Below are 22,361 nucleotides of genomic sequence, written 5' to 3' on the forward strand. Positions count from 1 at the left end.
TATGCCTGAAACATAAAATTGTATATGGCACCAAAATAACTACTACCTAGGTGACAATAAAAATAAAGTTTTGGATATGATGATATTTTTCTGAAGTGAAACATAAATGCCTTAATAGGTTTGGAGTCCATGTTGCTTTAAATACATTTTTAAAAAAATTAAGTACATACATGGCTGAGAAAAAATCATGCCACGCTCTCATGTTTCACTAAATAACAATTTTGTTTAATTTAAATTTAATTGCAAAGTTAGAAAAATATGACTTTAGGAAATATGACTTTAGGGTATTTTTTTATACTTTGCTACACTGACTAATGGAGCTTCTCCTTGCATCCTTCATTGGTCTCACTGAGTCTTCTGTCAGCTTTCCCCTCCTACTCCTCTCCGACATCTCCTCCAACTGCAGCACATGCTTATAAAAGTTCACCCAAAAGTTTTTTTCTTTTTAATAAAAAATTCCAGTAAATTGGACTTTTTACCACTAAGTCCCTGTATATTTGTCAATAGTTCACGTAGATATTCTCTTCTGGGTAAATGTAGATACAGGCTCTATTTGAACATTCAACATAGCAGGTATATTTCATGGTTTTACTGGTTCACTAACATGTTCATTTTGAAAACAAGAAATATTAGACAGTTCGGAGAACGACACCACACCCATAGAATGTCTTGGGATAATTAGAAACTAAGTGTATTACATTGGACTTAACATATTTACTTATGTTTTAGGGAACATAACTTGATGCATGGCATATCAGAATCCACAGTCCTCTGAGCCTAGTATAGTAGGAAGGCCAGAGGTGCAATAAGATGCCTCAGCAAGATCACAGTGTTTGATTTGGAGATCAGCATCCTCAGGCTGGCTCTGGGGCAAATTACAATAACTGAAAAGTTTCTTGACTATTTAAGTTTTATTTACCTACAAGATGATTATTTTGGACTATAGTTTATCACTAAGTTACTCCTAGCTATAAAATTTGTTAGGATTTTACTGTATCTGAACTTACAGAATGGCAAGCTATCACTGAGAAATTTTAAGTATTTTTTTGTACCTTAAATCTTTGGTTTCCCATGGCTATTCCTAATAGGATTTACCCTGGGATATTTACAAAATGTAGATTTTCCACTACAGACTCATGGAATCAGAATAGCATATGCATTTTTCAAAGCTTTCTTAGTATTTCTGACACAGCCACTCTTTCCTTTGTTGTTTCATAGTACAATTTAGAATTTTTCCTTTGCTCAAAAACAGAGGAGGGCATATAAAAATTAGAGTTTTGAGAATATGAAAAATAATGATATACTACATTATTTCAAATAACTGAATATGCAATAGGCAGATCAATGTGTTTTCACATTTCATTATAGAGTAATACCTTTTTCCTTCAGAGAAGCTGGAACCTTCACTTCTTTTCCCTTAATAGGCTCTGGAAAGAAACATTGAACATTTATCTGAAACCAATATCAAAAGATGTAAGAAGACACATACAATGGAGTCAATGAGCTATTGGTAAGGTGAACCTGGACGGAAATAATATGATGTTTTCTTTCAGAAATAATTTTAATCATAGACAAAGAAACAACAGTATAGAGTAAAACAAGCTGTTCTCTAATCATTTCTATTTAAAATAAATGTAAATTGTTGAATGAGGTACAATCTATTTGTTCATTTAAGGGGACGTGTATTTGGATGAATAGGAACTTGCTTTATCTGTAATTTTAAAAAACACATGACTTCAGCATCTAGAAGTCTTCCAAAACTGTTATAATCAGCACTAACTTAGTTTATTTCTTTCACGCTATGTTTTTTCAAAAAAATAAACAATCAAATGGAAAACTCTGCATATATCATGTAAATGTGGTGTTTTAGTCATCAGACTCAAATCAAACAAATTTCAAGAATAAAATTAAAATAAATTTTGAAACAGTTTCATCTGTGAACTCCCAATGTCTTAAACATGTGGTCCTTAGTTAAAGTAAATCAAGTAAAACTTCATTTATCCTACCAGGTTCAAATACAAAATGATTCTAGTCATATCATGTCTTCCAGACATGTATATGGGTCTGGAAGACATGATAAATATGATACATTTATCATATTTATGATAAATTTGATGAAATATATTTTTAACCTATTAAAAATAAAAGCTAAAACCAGTTTTCTGCCTTTTCTGCAACATTAAATCTCAGTATCTATTTTACTGACAAAAATGATTAATAATGCAGTGAGAAAGGAAGGAAAGAAAGAAATCTATCCTTCCAGCCCTTTTTTCTATTCTCACCTGAGGTTTGGGGTGGAAGGCAAAAAATACAGTGGTGGTGCCTGTGAATGGACATGCCGCTCCAAGCAATCACTTAGAATCCACTGAGTTCGGGTGGATTTGGATTGTGTCAAGAATGTATTCTGGGGTTCCACTTAAAATGCTGTGTCCCTCAGAGCAAGATTTTCTTGATAGATAAACTAGAGCCTTAAATATCCATAGGCTTGTAGACTTTTTTAAAGTGTCTTTGGTGGCAAAGGAGTGTCCCTGTTGCTATTTATTGTGCTAAGAATAAATAAGATCAATTTTTTTCTGTGTATTTCAGCATGTGAAGATGAAATCAAGAACTATGAATTGAATAGACACACGGAAAAGGTTCATTAACTTTTTTTTTTTTTCAGGCTGACGGGGGTAATTTACTGCTTGCATTTGGCTAAACCAAAAGAATTAATGTATCATGAAATGAAAAGTGGTGGTGGGGACAGATTCCTGGTGGGGTGGGAGAGCACAACGCCTGGAACTTCACATTTCAAGATTCAGCGTGTTGATTTAAATGGGTGTCTGTAAATGGCTGTGTGAGATTAAAGTAGTTATAAAGAACAAGACCTAAATAGAGGGCCTGTAGACTGCTTCGATTTTGGTGGAGAAAGAAGGAAGGGGTGGAAAAACAGATATACTTTTATAGGGTATTTGAAGGTCATAAACCCATCACCTTAAATTTGAAGAAAGTCCTCAGAAAACAGAAATAATTTTTTTTTTTTTTTTTTTTTTTTTTTTTTTTTTTGCGGTATGCGGGCCTCTCACTGTTGTGGCCTCTCCCGTTGCGGAGCACAGGCTCCGGACGCACAGGCTCAGCGGCCATGGCTCACGGGCTTAGTTGCTCCGCGGCATGTGGGATCTTCCCGGACCAGGGCACGAACCCGTGTCTCCTGCATCGGCAGGCGGATTCTCAACCACTGCGCCACCAGGGAAGCCCAGAAATAATTTTTATTTTCAAGTTGCTAGTAGGAAGATACCTTTGCTCCCAGGTTGGGTCGTCTCCTGCACCTCAGTGTCCTTTTTTTTTTTTTTTTGCAGTACGCGGGCCTCTCACTGTTGCGGCCTCTTCCGTTGCAGACCACAGGCTCCGGACGCGCAGGCCCAGCGGCCATGGCTCACGGGCCCAGCCCCTCCGCGGCATGTGAGATCCTCCCGGACCGGGGCACGAACCCGAGCCCTCTGACTCTGAACCACTGCACCACCAGGGAAGCCCTCAGTGTCCTTGTTGACTTCAAGGGGGTTTTGACCTGATTTAAGAAGTCCACAGATTGGTCTGAACGTCCCTAACTATCCAAGGATACCAAATATGACCAAAAATGTGGAGACAGTGTTGTATGGGAATTCTGCACTTCTGTATTAGTAAGGATTGAAACATCATTGATTTAGGTCAGTTATTAAGGCATTTTTCAATGCATCTATCTTGCTTGTCAGGAGCAAAGCATTGGCGAGCACATTTTTGTGTGTGTGTTGTTTTTACAAATATGGTAGTTTCTTTGCATTTGACCAAGAGCCTACAGGACGGCTTATGAATCTTGATTATCAGGATCTAGAATATGTTTAAAGGTGCTGGGATATTTCTTGGAACTCTTAAAATAATCTGGTAGGAGGCTGTAATGGAGAAAATGTTTACAAAGAAATAGGAAGATCATTTCAGGTTTTACACCACTCCCAGACACAAAGGCAATAATGAACTAGGGTGAGCGTTCGTGATGAAGAAATCATTGGGGATCAGTTTCAAAGTCATCAGCCAACTTACCCTATTCTTCGCTCTAGCTTCTGTTTGATGAGTGGGAGTGGCCACGAAGAAGTAGGGTGAAGACAAAGAGAAGTTGGGGGAATCATCAGGTGCATGGTCCTGAGCATCAGAATATGAAAGAAGACAAGCTCTGCTCTGAATTCTCTGGCATTAGACCCAAACATAATGCAAGCCTGAGTCACAAAGCTAGTCAATAATTCTAATGTCCATCATATTATGCCAATGCCAGAGGAACCTAAGGGTGCTACTATTGCATTCTCAATAGAAGGTAATTAATTAACCTCCTTGTTGCCTGATTATGATTTGGTTTGCAGTTTCTTGGACCATGGGTGAATCTTGCAACCTCAGATAAGTCAGACTAATAAGAAGCAAGTAGCGAGAGGAGAGTGGTGGATGCCGGAAGGAATATAACCAATCATAGGGCTGACTAATAGGGTTGTCTGGTTTCTGGACGGTCAGGGCTGTATAAGCAGGGCTCTGCCCTCTTGAGTGTGTACAGAGGGCTTACATGAGTCCACTAGCCCAGGAAAGTCAGTCGCTGAACCAGCAGCAAAAGGCAACAAGACGTGTCTTTCTCTTGCTCTTTTTCTTCGGAATAATCATCCCTAGCCCTCTCTATACCTCCTTAAATAAAGACAGAAGCCTAATGATGTTTCTTTAAATGTCTAATTTACTCATGGTTATCACATCCCCAGTAAATACAGCCCCAAAGGATTTCCGTGTAATAATTCTGATTTTCGAAATGTAGCATTGCTTCAGTATGGGTTCTAATATATACATGCAGGTGGAGTCTATAAGAGACCAGCAAAGGTAGGCAATCTTTAATTGAAATAAGAGGCTATGTAGCAAGTGGAATTGCTGCATTCTGATTCCGCCACAGTTCAGCAGCAAGCTTCAATAATCCTCTCCAGAAACAATAACACTGCAGAGGTTAAAGTCACTGAAATTTTAGAGGTAATACTACAATTTTTTTCTTTGATTTTTGTATATAATGAAAATTATATTCAGAAAATAAAGGGAAGGTGACAATATAATTCTTCTAAAATTGTACCCAACTTGTATATAACAAAGATATTTGAGGGCATTAACACAGCTTGAATACAAAAGAGGTTCATTTAAAATAGATCCAAATCAATAATGATATGTAGTAGACCTTTATATACATGATTTTCCAGTGACTGTGGAGACATCTTGCAAATAGAGAATTTAACGTTGAGGAAAAAGTGTTCCCTAGGAAATTGTCTGCAATTGTACATTAATAACAACAACAACAACAATAATAGAAATTACAGGAGCCTACTTAGTAAAGTGGTCAGTGTGGATATAAATTCTCCCAGATAGGGACTTCCCTGATGGTGCAGTGGTTAAGAATCTTCCTGCCAGTGCAGGGGACATGGGTTTGATCCCTGGTCTGGGAAATTCCCACATGCCACACAGCAACTAAGCCTGTGCTCCACAACTGCTGAGCCTATGCTCTAGAGCCTGTGAGCCACAACTACTGAGCCCATGTGCCAATAAATAAATAAATTCTCCCAGATAATGTTTTCTGGGACAGATGTTTACAAGTACCATTTCCAAAAAATAAAACAAAACAAAACAAGTACCATTTCCAATTAGTTTAGGCTTCAGCACAGGTGAAGTCTTTAAGTAGTAGTTTAAGTTTTTGATAATCATCATTGCCTGAAGGGTCATTTTAGAGGTAAGACCCAAATTTCTGTTGAGTTGTTTTCATAGTGGACAATAATATACGGTCCAAGTATTCCTGTGAAATAAGTGCTCACCAAAATAAGTATATTTCATACTGCATTGGAAGGAGGGAAGATTTAGATTTTGCATGTATATATGGATTTTCCTGGTAGTGTGTTTCAATAATACCTTTAGTTCTCACACAAACAAGGACAATATTATTGTTAATTGTCAGATAAAATGAGAATGGAGGTGAGAATGATTCTTTCTCAAAGAACAAGTAATCACTGGGGAAAAATGGACTGAGCTCCTCTGTGGGAATTAAGGAAAGTCACCCCAATAGTAAAAGGACTAAGACTATTTTTCCACATTGCATATCCAGTGTGTCTATGTCAAATAGAATTTCTAACTTATGTAATGAGCTCTGCACTCAAAGCAAAGGTTCCTTGAAGAATACAAATACAAGGGCCCTATTTTAAGGAGCAAGCAGTATCTGTGTTAAAATGAAATAAATGGGTGTTAAAATCCAACAGACTTGACTTTGATTCCTGCCTTTGCCTCTTACCCATAGTGTGACACTGAGTAATTTAAATTACATGTACCTCAGCTTCCTCCTTTACTGAAATGGTGATATCAAGCACAACTTGCAGAAACAAAATATATAAAGTAGATTGCAATGTGTCTGGCAAAGAGCAGATGCCCTGCTTCTGTACTTCTCCCAGACAATCCTCACACCTTTGTCTGGATAACTCCTCATGCATTATACTTGAATATAACTCTTCAGGAAAGCCTTCTCTGATTCCCCAGACTTGATTAGGAAGTCGATAGAGATGGCTTGATGCTTTGTGTGGACATTATTCTTAGAAAGAGGCCTGGGATTTGAATCGTATTTAAATAAGAATGTAATGCTCTTTCATAGCAATAAGGAACCTGTTAAGACTAAAGCACACAGAACATGACTAGGAGTCTTTGAAGACAGCAGAATTCAGAACTCCAATTCCCAAGTCTTCCTCTCTATTCCTAACTTTGCCATTTTGTTTTGCCAATGCTTAGCAAGTGTTTGGAAAGATTATGCACTAAATATATAGCTAATGAAGGACAGAAAGGAGAGAACCAGAGGGCATGGAAGCAAACCCTTCCTATACTCTTTATTTTCCTTCTAATCTTTTTTTATCCCTTCCATTCTTTTCTAAAAATCATTTTTCTGTTTTTTTTTCTTTCAGAAATTATAATCAGAGCACTTTACGTCATAGTGAACTGAAGGAAAGTATTTAACAGACAGGTAAATAAATAAAAGTTTTCAAATATATGAGGGTGTCCTGTGCAATTCTGACCCACAAACCTGCAAAGATGATGGCTAATGTACTGTGGACACATTCAGATATTTTTGCTAATAAATTTCTTGTGTTATGTTAACTTGACTCTATTACCTTTATCCTTCAGAACTGAAGAAGTCTTCTTGGATTTTTCTTTTCTAATTTCTGCAAGAAGAATCATAGGGAGGAAAGGTTACAAGGAATAATGGAGAAAAAATGGCAAGTTCTTTATGTGTTATGTTTACTGAGGCTTAAAGAACCAGAGAGGCTCTGCTTTGGTATTCAAGATACAGGCATCTACTGGGATAAATTGCTTGTAACATATTGAACTAAATATACGGAAGATAGAAAATGAGCCCTGAAATTATTACAAGGGGCAGATATGGTAGATACAAGGATGTACAAATAAAATACTATGGGCTTTGGAAAAAGAAGATATGATAAGAGTTATAGCTAACATTGGCTACTTACTATGTGTCACAGGGAATGTTCTCTACTGTTTAGTCATTCAACGTTGACAATAACCCTATAAGGTTGGTAGGTCTTGTTATTATTGCTACTTTTCACATAAAGGGATTAAATAACTTTCCCAAGGTCATGTAGCCCTTAAACAGGAAATCTGGGATTTGAACTAATGTCTCTCTGAACTCAAACACAAAGGTATTGGCTCTGGTAGCTCAATGATGGAATCAGGAAAGGCTTTGGCAGGTGGTACTGAAGAAGAGCTTGAAACCTGGAAAGGAATTAGAGCAACAGAAATGAAGCTGAAAAGACATTTTAGGACAGAAGAGAGAATGGGAAGGCATGGGCTGGACAGTCTGTCAGTTTGGGTGTGTGAGTCACTTGTAACCAAAAGAATACAGTAGAAGTGTTGCTGCGTGACTTCCTAGGCTAAATCAGGAAAAACCATGTAGTTTCTATCTGATTCTCTAGCTCTGGGGGAAGCCGGCTGCCATGTAAGTACTCCAACTGACACTGTCAAGCTGTCAAGACCACATATAGGCAATCCAGTCAGCACCCACAGCTGAGCTCCCAGCCAACAGCTAGCATCAACTCCCAGCCATCAAGTGAGCTATCTTGGACATCCAGAAGTCAGTTACTTTAGATGTCTACGGCCCAAGCCTACATCTGACTGTAATCACATGAGATGGCCAAGTGAAAAACTGCTCAGTTGATCAGTTGATCCCTCCTGAACTCCTGATCCTCTAAATCAGGGGCAAAGTAAAATCAGCTGTTGTTTTATATCACTAAGTTTTGAAGTGGTCTGTAAGCAGAAACAGTACATGAAACAGCTAATAAAGAACAAAATATTGTACCATGCACAATATAAGCTCTCCAGTAGAACTATATAGATAACAGAGAAATGATTAATTCTACTTTTAAAACTGGGGAAGGTTTTTACTGCATTTGGGTTTAGGTTCCTCAGCTGACTAGAATTTCACTGGTCAGGAAATAACAATTTAACAGTATATCAGGGTGCAGGATGTAAGTCAGGTTTTTTTAAAAGCTGAGGATCATACAAAAAAAGAACTCCTGGAGTTCTTACTTGGTTCACAGAAGGATAATCTACCATCAGTTGACATATGGAATATAGGTAACAGAGTTCTTTGAAGACATTATCTTTGTTTTGAATATATTGTGCTTCATGCATCAACAAGATACCCAAAAAGGAAATGTCTTGCAAACAGTTGGAAATATGGGTGAAGTACATATTACATGCAAGTGTTGCAGAAGCAAATCAGCTTGAAGTCTCATTTACAAATGGAAGCTATCAATACAACCAGTAACATGATTTTTTTAAATGCCCCAAACAAATCTTATTTGCTTTGTTCATGTAGATAAACTTGATTTAGTGAATAAACTAAGTATACAAGGGCAAAATAAACAAGAAAGTTAAAAATTGTTTTCTTAATAACATATGAAATTAAAAGAAAAACTGATGTCCTGTGTTACTTTTTACCTGTGTGTTTTAAATCCAATCTCATATAATTTGCCTATATTGATATATATTCATATATTGGTAGTAATAAATTTTATCAATTTTGCTATTGCCAGATGTTTAAAAATGAATACCACACACTAAGTGTGATCAAAAGAGCTATAAATAGCAAGCTAAATTTTAAATAATTTACTAGATAAAAACTATTCATTTAAAGAAAAATATTCAATTTCAATAAATCCAGGGTTTTTTTTTAAAGTTAGGGACCTGAATATCTAACCAATAAAAAGAAATAGAAAATAGCATTTACTTTTTCTTCTAACATTATCCTCTAAAAGATAAAATGTATATATAATAATACTGTTTCTTTCTACAAGGTTTTTGTAAAAGGCCTATGAAACAGACAAAATAAAAAACTGAAATAATGGACAATCTTGTAACAAAAGAAATCAGCACTAGAGTTCCTCCTCAGCACATAAATATTTTGAACCCCAAAAACAATGTGTTTAAAGGAAATGGTATTGATTAATAATATCTTTGATCTAGCTATTAGTTATTACTCATTGCTCTGATTGACCAAATTCAATATCAATTTATTATTAGTGACATTAGGATATAAAAAAAATATTTCTGTTGAAGTGTTTTGGCTTGATGTCAGTGTCAAGTGTAGCTAGATTGTAAAAAAGAAACTGAAATTGGAAGGTGTAAAAGATCCTAACAGAATCATCAGGCAGCCCAGATTTCCTGGCTGTGTGAAGTATCAAACTCAAAATTCATAACCTTTCTTTCCCAGCTACCTCTACTGAAGTGTTCAAAAGTATCAGTTCAAAAACTGTTTCTTTCCTCTTTTTGAAGATACATAATTTGCCTGCTGATTTGAGATATTGTTTCATGAGCATAATGAATAAGATCAAAGTATCAATTTTTTTTTGGATTTTTCTTCTGATGGAAAGAGTAGTTTTAAAGAACCATATGGAGAGCTCTATCCGTAAGTTCAATGACAGATAATTCCTCAGATCATGACTATTAATGTACATCACACAGCACCAAAAATGTCAAAATTGTTTTATAATATCTCTGTTCCATCCTAAAGTGATACTACTTTGTTCCTAGAGTGGTTCAATTGTGATTAGTTGCATGATTTTTAAATATTTAATATGTGAATGCCCTACATGCATCTGTCATTGTTTTATGTTCATTGGACATAATTTTGATAATCAGGGATATTTTAGAAAAGGTATTTTATAGCATTTTTGTATCTTTTTCAAACTCCAAAATATGTTTCATAAATAAATAGAGAAAAGAATTTTCAAGTAGTCTAAATGGTTTAGCATTCTATGTTTATAATCCCCATGAGAAAAAATAAAATATTTTGATGTTTTATACAATACTAACTTTGAATGCTCCTGAAAAGATGTTGTCAGGGTTTAATTTTACTCAGGACATTGTCCATTAACTTTGTAATTAAGTATGACTTGGTCGGGACGCCATTTTTAACTTCCTTTTTGCCTTAGTGACGCATTGAATCATTTCCTGGTCTATAGACTAAATAACTTGGCACACATATTTTTAACATTTTAAAATACTTTTCTCTAAAAATCTGTTTAAAAATTCTCAATTTAAAACATCTCCAAGTCAATTATATTTATATGTTGGTGTCTTTTTAAAAAAAAACTTGGAACTTCGTTGTATTTCTTAGTCTTTTTTTTTAATTAAAAAAAATATAATTTTGCAACCTGTCTTATCCTCTAACAGGACATTCTAATTAAAGAGTATAATATAAAATTTCTTTGAATGACATCTTAACAGTGTTGTTAGTACTTGAAGACTATGGTAAGGTATTTCTCAAGAAACTGTAAATCAGGGAATTCAGAATGTTCTCTGAAAGTTAAGCTAATAATCAATACAGAATGTGGAGAGTTGGGGAGTTCTGAAACCACCAATTATATAATACTATATAACACTTTGTATATGCATCTCTGAGAAGCTTCCTTCAATTACTCAATCATTGTGTTGTTCTAGGCAAGCTGGGCTGTGTTAGCATGTTAAAACTGTGACATGGAGCATGGCAGAGGAATTCAAAACAACTAACAGATATAGAACTTGTCTAATGTGTATCTTGCAATCACCACGGAGATGGAAGTCTTGTCCAATGGACTAAGTATTCTAGTCCTTTTGACAAACTCTTTCCTATAGTAATATAGGTCTTCAAATTACCTTAGCTGAGGTACTTCCTGAAATCATCTAAATACTCTTTTCCTTTGACTGAATTCTGATAAAACTTTATAATTATGATGCTTTTATGCTGTGTAGCTTGGCTGCAAGAAGAGAATACTATTCAGAATTCTGGACTGTACCTCAGTGGGGTACATTTTACTTTATTTGTAATCGGCTCTTTAGAAAGATCCGCAATATGCAATTATTTAAAAATAAAATAAGCACTCCTTTATATATTTGGGAGCTGAGATAAACTATGACCCCCTAGGCATATAATTTGCTTTCTAAGCCCTAAAGAATTTGTTTTTCAAAGAAAACTTTATTAGCTATGAATTTTTCTCATGTAATCATGTTCAACTTAAGATGTCAAAGTTCCCATGTTTTCTTCAAGAAAAAAATCTTTTTAACAAGACTAATATCCTTGAGGGCAGGCAAAGCTAGGTCGTGGTCATTCCTGTATTCACATATAATGATGAAGAGTTGTTTTGTGTAGTTAGACACTGTTACATAAAATCTTGCTATGAATGGGATGTTTGTTTCACCCTGATATTCATATGTTAAAGACTAATACTCAATGTGTTGGTATTTGGAGGTGGGGCCTTTAGGAGGTGATTATGTCATGAGGGTGGAGTTCCATGAATGGGATTAGTGCCCTTATAAGAAGAGACATGAGAAAGATGATATCTCTCTCTCTCTCCCTCCCTCTCTGCACCATAGCAGGATATAGTAAGAAGACATCTGCTTACAAACCAGGAAGAGCCCCCTCACCAGGAACCAAATTGGCTGGCACCTGATCTTGGACATCCTAGCCTCCAGAAATGTGAGAAATACATTTCTGTTATTTAAACCACCTAGTCTATAATATTTTGTTATAGCAGCCAGAGCTGACTGAGACAGATCCCTAACTCCTCACCCATTCCGGGAAGTAGACATTATCTAGATTTTATAGATATGATAATAGGATCTAAGAGAGGTAAATAACTTGCCTAATGTCATGACTACTAAATAGCAGTGGAAAATTTGAACCTGGACCATCAAAATTAAAGTTAGAGCTAAACTACTACAGTAAGTGCTGGGAGCACAATGGATTATAAAGTTGATAGCACCACAGATGGCTTCTAGAATTGAAGAGTGAGCATATTTGCATCACCACCTCACAGCAATGTTCTTCATAACTGCCAGTCTGCCATAGTTTTCCAAATTCTTTTCCAGAAGCAGGGACCATGTCATCTGGCACATACTAGGAAGTCAATAATTATTCATTGAATAAATTAATAAATTTGCCAAATTTGTGCTGATCACATTTTATCAGAAAACTTAACTATTAAATCTTTACACAAAGGCCTAATAATCATATAATTGCCTTTCATGGTCAGTAATTTCCCAATTTTGCAGTCCCAACCTGGCTAAGGTATCAAAGTAAAATGAAATCGCCGGTATTTGACAATTTTCATGGATAAAAACCAAAAATGATATATATTTCAACCTAGCTTCACACAGCATTTTGCTTTCTTTACCTAAGAAATATTGGATGGTGAATTTCCAGTGTTTAATAATCTCACACACCTATATTTATATACTTAATTTTCAATCAATTTCTGTAAAAATCCCAAATCATCTCTTCATTTTAAATGTAACATATTCTTCTATTTTCTATGACAATCATAATATTGTGTATATTCTGTATTGTCTTTTGAAACTCTTTTCTCAATTAGAAATCTTTTTCTACAAACACATTTATATGAGATCTGAGAAATTTATCATTATAGTCTGTGTTCAAACATGAAACATTTTATGAGAGGATGTATAAGAAAACTTAAATCTAATTGAATATAAGAAGAATATTAACTTAAAAATTATTAATAAAATAAAAAATAAATAGGATTTTGAAATAAATGCTTCTGTTATTCATAGTATGGAATATCATAGTATTTTGAAATTCACTTAGTGGATTAATTCTTTAAGATTTCCATACCATTCTTTTAAATTAATGAACTACAATATTTTTTAGAGTAGATTGATTAAGGTTTATAGTAAATTGAATGGAAAGTTCAGAGGGTTCCCACATATGTCCTCCCCTAATACACCCCACCTTCTCCATCATCAAATCCCTAATTAATGTTGTATGTCTGTTACAGTTGATGAACCAATATTGATACATCATTATCAACCAAAATCCACAGTTTACATTAGGGTTCATTCTTAGTTTTGTTCATTCTGTGGATTTTGACAAATGTATAATGACATACATATACCATTATAGTAGGATATAAAATAGCTTCACTGCCCTAAAAATTCCCTGTGCACTACCTATTCATTCCTCCCTCCCCCCAAACCCCTGGCTACCACTGTACTTTTTACTATCTCCATAGTTTTTCCTTTTCCAGAGAATCATGTAGTTGGAGTTATATAATATGTAAACTTTTCAGATTGGCTTCTTTCACTTAGAAATAGAATTTAATGTTCCTCAATATCATTTCATGGCTTGATAGCTCATGCCTTTTTAACACTGGAGAAAATTCTTTTGTATGGACATACCAGAATTTATTTATCCATTCACCTATTGAAGAAATATTTGTTGGTTCCAAGTTTAGCAACCATGATTAAAGCTGGAATATTTGTGCACATTAGTTTTCAACTCATTTGGGTAAATACCAAAGAGCATGACTGCAGGATCATATGATAAGAGTACATTTAGTTTTGTAAGAAACCACTAAACAATCTTCCAAAGTGGCTGTACCATTTTGCATTCCCTCCAGCAAAGCATGAGAGTTTTGTTGCTCCACATCCTCCCCAACATTTGATGTTTCAGTGTTTTAGATTTTAGCCATTCTAATAGGTCTGTAGTGGTATCTCATTGTTTTAATTTTCAATTTCCTAATGATGTATGATGTTGAGCATTTTTTCATATGCTTATTTCCCATCTGTATATCTTCTTTGGTGAGGTATCTGTTCAGACCTTTTGCCAATTTTTTAAATGATTTGTTCATTTTCCTATTGTTGAGTTTTAAGAGTTCTTTGTGTATTTTGGATAACAGTCCTTTATCAGATATGTATTTTACAAATATTTTCTCTTATTCTGTGTTTTGTCTTTAAATATTCTTGACAGTGTCTTTTGCAGAACATAAGTTTTTAATTTTAAAAGAGCCCAACATATCAACTTTTCATTTAAGGATTGTGTCTTTGGTGTTGTATCTAAAGAGTAATCTCCAAACCAAAGATAAACTAGATTTTCTTTTATGTTTTCTTCTAGGAGTTTTATAGTTTTGTTTTACATTTAGGTCTATGATCCACTTTGAATTAATATTTTGAAAAGGACATAGGATTCGTATCTAGATTCTTTTTTTTTTTTCTTTTTTCTTGTGAGAGTTCTAGTACCACTTGCTGAGAAGAATATCATTTCTCCATTGAATTGCTTTTGCTCCTTTGTCAAAGATCAGTTGACTGTATTTTTGTGGATCTATTTCTGGGCTCTTCATTTTGTTCCATTGATCTATTTGTTGATTCTTTCACCAGCATAACAGTGTGATGACTAATGTAGCTTTAGAATAAGTCTTGAGTGTCGGTCCTCAGACTTTGGTCTTCTCCTTTAATGTTGTCTTGGCTATTCTGGACCTTTTATTTTTCCGTATAAACTTTAGGATCAGTTTGTTGATATTCACAATATCTGTTTGTCAATATTCATTGGAAATTCTATCATGATTGCATTGAATCTATAGATAACTTTGTAAAGAACTGACATCTTAACAATTTTGACTCTGCCTACCCAGGAACATAGAATAGATTATTCTTAGATTTATATCTAAGTCTTTTCTTTTTTGGCACTAATGTAAATGGCCTTGCATTTTTTGTTTTGTTCATTCCAATTTTTCATTGCTGGTAAATAGGAGAACAATTGACTTTTACGGATTGTGTCCTGCAACCTTGCTATAATCACTGATTAGTTCTATGAGATTTTTATTGATTCTTTAGAATTTTCTAAATAGATGATCATAATATTCAAGGCAGTTTTCTTTCTTCCCAAATGGTATGTCTTTTCTTTCCTTTTCTTATCTTATTTCATTAACTAGTCCTTCCAGTACAACGTTGAATAAGTGTGCTGAGAGGAGACATCCTTGTTTTTTATCTTAGTGGGAAATCTTCTAGTGCCTTATCATTAAGTATGATGTTAGCAGTAGGTTTTATTGCAGATGTTCTTTATCAAGTTGAGGAAGTTCCTCTCTGTTCCTAGTTTGCTGAGAGTTTTTATCATACATGCATGTTGGATTCTGTCAAATGATTTTCTGTATCTATTGAGATGATTTTGTTTCTTGTTTATCTGGTTGATGTAATGAATTACATCAATTTATTTTCAAATGTTAAACCAGTTTTGCTTAACTAGAATGAATCCTACTTGGTCATGGTATATAATTCTTTATATACACTGTTTAATTTGATTTGCTAATATATTAGACTTCAATGAAATTTTTTAGAAATCTTTAATAGCACTTTAAACTTTGTGATGGATATGTGCATATAAAAGAAAGTTGAGGTCTGAGACTCTCAAAAAGGCTTTGGTTAGAGTAAAAGCAAAAGCTAATGACATTTTAACAAACGAGAAACTGTCCTTCCTACAGTGCTTAGCAGTGTGACAAAGTGATCCCCCTGCAGAACAAGAACCCCAGGTCTATTTAAGTTTCTTCACTTGGGAACAATATGTTAGAAGAAGAATACATTTTTTTGTATTTTGAAAAGGTAAACTTGATTCATTCAATAAATATTTATTCAATGTCTCTTTTGAGTTCAGAGCTGAGAAAAAAAAGAAAAGATGGTTTCATGGAGTTCAGTCTATGCTGGAAAGCATCCACGTAGACAGATTAAGTACAATGATAGAGACACATACACAGGGCTCTGAGCTCATAGCAGAAGGACTGACAAACTACCTGATGCAATAAGAAAAGACCTCACAGAGGTACTAGCATATGTGATTATCCTGAAACTGGATATAAAATTTGTCATCAAAGAAGAATTGGAAAGACCTCTCCAACATAAGGAACAACATAAGAAAAAATGGAATGTGAAAGTTCTTGTGGCTACCACACTGGATGTACAAAGTGGGGGAGAAGTATGTGAACCAAGGCTGGAAAGTCACAGTGAGGGATGGTGATAAAGAAACCAGCAGTACCCTGCTAGAGAATTTGAATTTATAGCCTTCCAATGATAAGGAGTCTTTAAAGATCCTTAGTCCAAACATTTTTTTCAGTCATTGTATCAATGAAATTAAACCTTTTCTCTTAAGAGAGTATGATATATACTGAACTGACTGACAATACTTAGAAAGTCATTGTTATTTTGTTTGGAAATACTCCAAAACTGAAACCACAATTCAACCATAGTTGTGTTATCAACATTCTCCTGTCTCCTGAGATAATATCTTCTTCTGTTTCATTTTTTATAAATTCTTTTGTACATGTGTGTCATAGGCATAATTTCTGCATCCTGTGTTCCATTATTAGTGATCCTTGTAGCTAAATTAATATTTAGAGAACCTGCATGTCATTTCATTGGATATTCAATAGTATGCTTTGCTCCAGCGATGTACTTTTTGAAACTTAAGTATAATTTAAGTGTATATATTGGAATTCAAGTGAAGTAAATACTTCAAATATTAAAATTCTATTTAGTAGATTTATATAATACTTAGAAATATTTTCATTTTAGAATCTGAATCTGACATTTCTGTTTATATTTTGGTATAGATTGTACTTGCAATCAGAAAAGTAAGTTTATTCTTCAGCTTTTGGGTCAAAGTTGGAAACGTCTCAGGCAAGAGAGACATTTCTTACAAATGAGAATTAGACAATATTAGGACTGGAAAGTTCCGTAGAGAATGCTTAGTAAAATAATCTTGGCTTGCAAAAGAAGATTTACACAAAAAGTAAATACCCTAATGTCACAGAATAAATTACTGGAAGAGATAGACCAAGCCTTAAGTTTTATTTTGAGATAACTGTACTCTATTATTCAAGCAGATTAATATTTCTAATCATTATTAGTTTTTATCAGTTATTTCTTTTCAAGGACCAGCAATACAAGTGCTAACTCCAAGCTAAGAATTGTTGACCATGATTTTTATTGCCAAGACTTTTAACGAGACTATAGATGCTTTTTATGAGTTATCTGATGTAGTATCTCTCTTTCTTATATAGAAATCAAGTGAAATAAAACCCAAAATTTGCAAGTCAAAATGATGAAAAAATTTTCTAACTTATATATTGCCATTTCATAATTCCAAAGGAGTATCTGAATTGAATTTTCAGGTTTTAAGAATTGCTTTTTATTTAGCATATAATACACCATCATTCTATGAAAAACTGGGGCAGTAATAATCAATAAAGTGCAAGTAAATTTTATGTAGAATGATGAAAAATTTTTTCATGTTTATTCCTGAAATTATTTGACCTATAATGTGTACTTTAATTTACAATTAGAAGAAAGTAACAATGCATTTTTATGTAGGGCTAATGATTTAAGATAATATCTACAATTTGATTTTTAGAGACTGTAGCTTAAACTCCATTAATTTGTTCCAGGATATGACATGGCAATTTATTTTAAGCAACTTTATTCAAGATAGTGTGTATTGTATTCCAACTCTTTTTTTTTCCCTAAATAGGCCTTTAGTAGAAAATCAACCTATAAATGAAAGAAAAAAGTCAGTAAAAAAGGGATAAAAAAATTCTCCCAAAACAATCTTTGTTCTGGCCACTTAGCTTTGTAACAGAGCAGCTTATAATATACTTTCTATTAAAAATCCCTAAGGGAAAAAAGAGAATAAACCCATATGTGGTTTCAGAATAAAAGCAGGAGTGAAAGTAAATATTAATAGAAAGAAGAGACATAATTAGCAGTTTAATGTCCTTGAACTTGCAAGGAGGTGTTTTCTTGGTGTGTTATATGGTAAACACTACAATGCATTTCCGCAGTCTTTTATATAATCTAGTGTAGAGTGTCAAAGGAACAAACAAAAGTCAATTTTTCTCTTTGGAGAACAAAATTGTAATCTTCAAATATCTATATTGAATAATTAAAATAGTTTTTACTTGCCAAATCCTGGTTTTGGTGATCAAAATTCTCTATGAGGAAAAATAAGGTTTCTAAGAGTTTTCATTATAAAAAGGATGAAAATGGTCTTTCACAGATTTAAGGATTTCTTAAAGAACCATCAACCTAATATTAAGATGTAGACAATGACCAAAAATACACTCTATCTGAAGTGCATTGTCATGAAATTCAGAAATCATATGACAACCTTTCTTCATATTTACAATTTGATTTGACTGGGCTTTAGGAAATGGTTTATAACTGCATTCCATTAGTTTACCTAAAGATTGTTGGACATTACATCAAGACAAAGTTTTAGAATTATAAGACAGATGAAGCAAGAGTACATGCATGATGTAAAAAGTTTGTTGCTTTTAAGAACCTAAAAGATGGATACAATTGCCATTAAGAAATTACTTTGATGAATCATGGAAGGGGTAGCATATAGACAGAGTAGGAGTGACACACTACCCCTATGTACATTGTTCTGGAAATGTCAGGTAATTTAATTTAGCTCATCTAACAGCCAGTTCCTCTGACTCCAGAGTTGAAAAGGTAACCTGGTGGTAAAAGTAGTGACCCCAGTATGAAGTGCAGGGGGAGGTTCCTGGGGTAATGTTATAGTTTTACTGTTCTTCTCCATGAAGTGGCCACAGTCTCTAAGAAAAGGAAAGAGAAAGATAGGCACAGAGGTCACATCAGGCATAGGAGTGGTTCAGTTTCATGATAACTGAAAAGCAGAATTATGCATGACGGAAACTGGAATGTGTGCATTACAATTATCTCTCTGTGTGGCTTGTACTTGCCTATAGTATATCCTGCATAAAATAAGAGTGATCAAGTTACTTATTAGTTTATTAGAGAAAATGGATCATTAATACAAGAACCATTAATTTCGGAGGGAAAGGTACAGCATGAATGCACATCTTTTAGCATTGCCTCCAAATCTTGCCAACCTCACTGGCACACATTGCTCCTTTACTGGGCTGAAATTCTCTTTAGCATTCAATGACATTCCTAGCAATAAATGAATCACATGAACCAAATGTTGCATGGCAGGAGGTGGTACCCTGTAGGAGATCAATGCAACAATACAAACTTTTTGAGTGTGTTGTGAATCAGCTGTGATAGGTAGGATTTATACCTGTCTATTTATTAAAGTGATGAAGGGAATGGGGAGGAACATGGTGAGAAAGAAGGGACTAGAAATTTCCATACATGAGATCAAATGATTATGAGAACATTCTAAAAGTATTAAATGAAATAAAAGTAAGAAGGAGTAGTGAAATATGTTATGTGAGCAAGTGAGATAGTGGAAAATTGCAAAAAGTTCTCTTGAAAATATATAAAATATGTAAGCAAGCAGAGTACACTCATTTTTACAAGCGTTGCATGAGCTCTGTTTGTAGACCATCTTCTCTCCAAAGCCCACTCAATACTCCTCACACCCATTCCCAGCGCCTAGTCTGTTGTGGGCGCTCAATAAATATTAAACAACCAGAGCACAAACTATTGGCAAAAGTTTGGAATTCACAGGAATCAATACTATTGTTATTATACTTTAACATTTATTGAGGGTCAACAGCATGACTTAGTCCACATGTGCAAATAGGTTATTTTATAGTCACATAATAAGCAAATAATTAAATACAATATGTTTCAACTACACCTTCAGTTTTACTCCATTGATCTTAAATGTAAAATTGTTTCTCTCTTTTTTTTATAGTGTTGACACATCATGAAGTATAAACATTTACTATTTAAATAAATAAGTTTCTCTCAGAGAAATCATTACTCTTAGATATTATTAACATTCACTTGAAAGTATGGGCTCAATCTACAATAAATATACATCGCAGATTCTAAATAGACCAGTACATGTACGAAGAATAGAAGAATCTGGGAAGTGTCTGAGGACAATGACAAACACACAAAGCATGTAGTATCAGTTGGGTTTCACTTGTTGTGACAATTTAAAACACTAATACAATTATATAGGGTACCATTGTTTACAAAATAGCAACAAAGGCAAAGAAAAACAGAAGGTCTTCAAGTGGACACAAATTACTGCACTTATGAATTTTAAAATATTTCTTAATTTAAAGCAAAATATAAGTTTTATTACAGGAAATGAACCGCATTTGATACATTTATGATCCATATGCTCCAATTTTACCCTTAATAAAATGATTACTAATTGTGTTCAAATTTATTCTTGGTGGTTAATAGGTACTCAAATTCTATTTAATCATTTTTCATGAATATTTTTGTCATGTTTGTACTTAAGTGGATTTTGAAGTGATTTTTAATTGTTAAGAGGATGGAAAACTATAACTAATGTTTCTGTAATGAAATTTTCAGTTTAATTTTGGGATACTAAAATATCCAAGTTTATAAAGTGTGTTTTCCCTTAACATTTGAGTCTTAGAATCCTAGAAATAAAAGTCTTTCTAGACCAGCCTTCTCCTATAGAAGGAAGAGCCTTTATATTCTGATATAAGGGATATACTACTTAAAAACTTTGTTGAACATAAATTTTTTTATGATTCAAAGGAAAAGAAGATCATCTAATTCAGTTCTATAATGTAAAACCAAGAAAAGTGAGGATAAGGCCTTACATTTCTATATTTAGACAATATTGGCCTAATTGGGCAATTATTAAATTTTCTCTCTCATTTAAGATTTTTTAAATTTACAATGCAGAAGGTGCAATTGCTAAATTTAATTTATTTGATATCTTTATCCATATGATGGTTCACCACATGCTGTTTTGTTATAAGAGTACCATCTACAAAGATCATAATAATGATATAATTAATGAATAATGTATATTTAATTATTAATTTGCTTTTTTTTTTACTTTAAAATGAGGGTAGTTAGATGATTTAATCACTTATCCTGGTTTCTGAAATATTTGGCAATCTTTGCTATCAGAAATCACATTTGATTTACTAAAATATCTTAGTTGTACAGTTTTTAGAGGCACAGATCATCGATATCTGGATCACCTAGTATTCTTTTCTTCAACAATTCCTCTATGTTTTCATTCAACCCACAAGTACTTATTGAACACTTCCTACATGCCAGCACTGTTACAGGCCCTTAGAATAAACTCTTAAAGAAAGCTTTAAGTAATATCATGCACAGGTGTGAATGAAAGAAAAAGAAAGATGATATGCGAATGATTTGATTTATTACTATTTTCTTCACCTTTTCATTGTTGGATTGAAATCACTTTGAAGGAAGAAAATTAGAAACAAGGAAATGCTGGGACTCCAATCTACAACTCAGATCATTGAAGTCAGTTGTCTTGACTTGTCTCCTTCCCTGCCACAGTAAGTAAGAAGTCACTGGATGCTTCCCTAGAGTAACTGCTTTGATCCTCTGGCTAGTAACAAGCAAATACTATGAAAAATTTTCTTCTGAGAGAAAACAAGATTGAAAAAGAGAGAGGGAAATTGGATTTAGGGGGACAGGTCAATTATGAAAATAATACTGAGGAAAAAGTACACTAAAAATGAGAAATTAAATATCAAACAATAAATAAACCAAGCTTAATGAAATGTGATGTACTCTTTCTAGATATAATATACAAATATATAAAGACAAATCTTCATACAGTAGCACATGTTGTGATGTTTTATCTTTGGCATTCCTTGGCTCTCACTATAAGGAGAGCAACATGTATTGTGGAAAATATTTGTGTCTCCTGATGCTTCTAGGTAATTGCTTTCTAAACAAGATAAATCGTTAATGGTGTCTGTGGTATGTGTGGGTGTGTATGTGTGTGTGTTTGTGTGTGGCTTTAGTGTGAGAAAATTTATAAAGAGTTTCTTGATACTCAAAATTCTGGTCTAGCCAATTTAAGATCTTTATGAGAAGAATAACTAAAAACCATATGATCCATCATGAATTAAAGATAAAATAGAGATACTTTTTTGGACTTTTGCAGAGGTTAGATTAACTAAATTTCTAATTCTTAAATGTTATAAGGTCTAGTTCACTAAATTACATAAACATAAAATTTATTTCACCTTTCACTATATGAATTTTCCATAATGTAA

General features: G+C 33.8%; 1 protein-coding gene across 17 annotated transcripts in view; it reads right to left on the reverse strand.

Annotated features, from left to right (window-relative positions):
- The window catches only part of TRDN (triadin), a 502,784-nt gene that overhangs the window by 197,119 nt on the left and 283,304 nt on the right, over positions 1–22,361 (reverse strand). For all 17 annotated transcript variants that reach the window (XM_067010670.1, XM_067010684.1, XM_067010683.1 and 14 more), the window contains 2 exons: positions 7,173–7,223; positions 1,377–1,427 (listed from right to left, as the gene is read on the reverse strand). In XM_067010670.1, the coding sequence (XP_066866771.1) occupies positions 1,377–1,427; positions 7,173–7,223 (102 nt within the window). The remainder of the gene's footprint in view (positions 1–1,376; positions 1,428–7,172; positions 7,224–22,361) is intronic.

This window comes from Kogia breviceps, chromosome 13, assembly GCF_026419965.1.
Source record: "Kogia breviceps isolate mKogBre1 chromosome 13, mKogBre1 haplotype 1, whole genome shotgun sequence".
Taxonomy (NCBI): Eukaryota; Metazoa; Chordata; class Mammalia; order Artiodactyla; family Physeteridae; genus Kogia; species Kogia breviceps.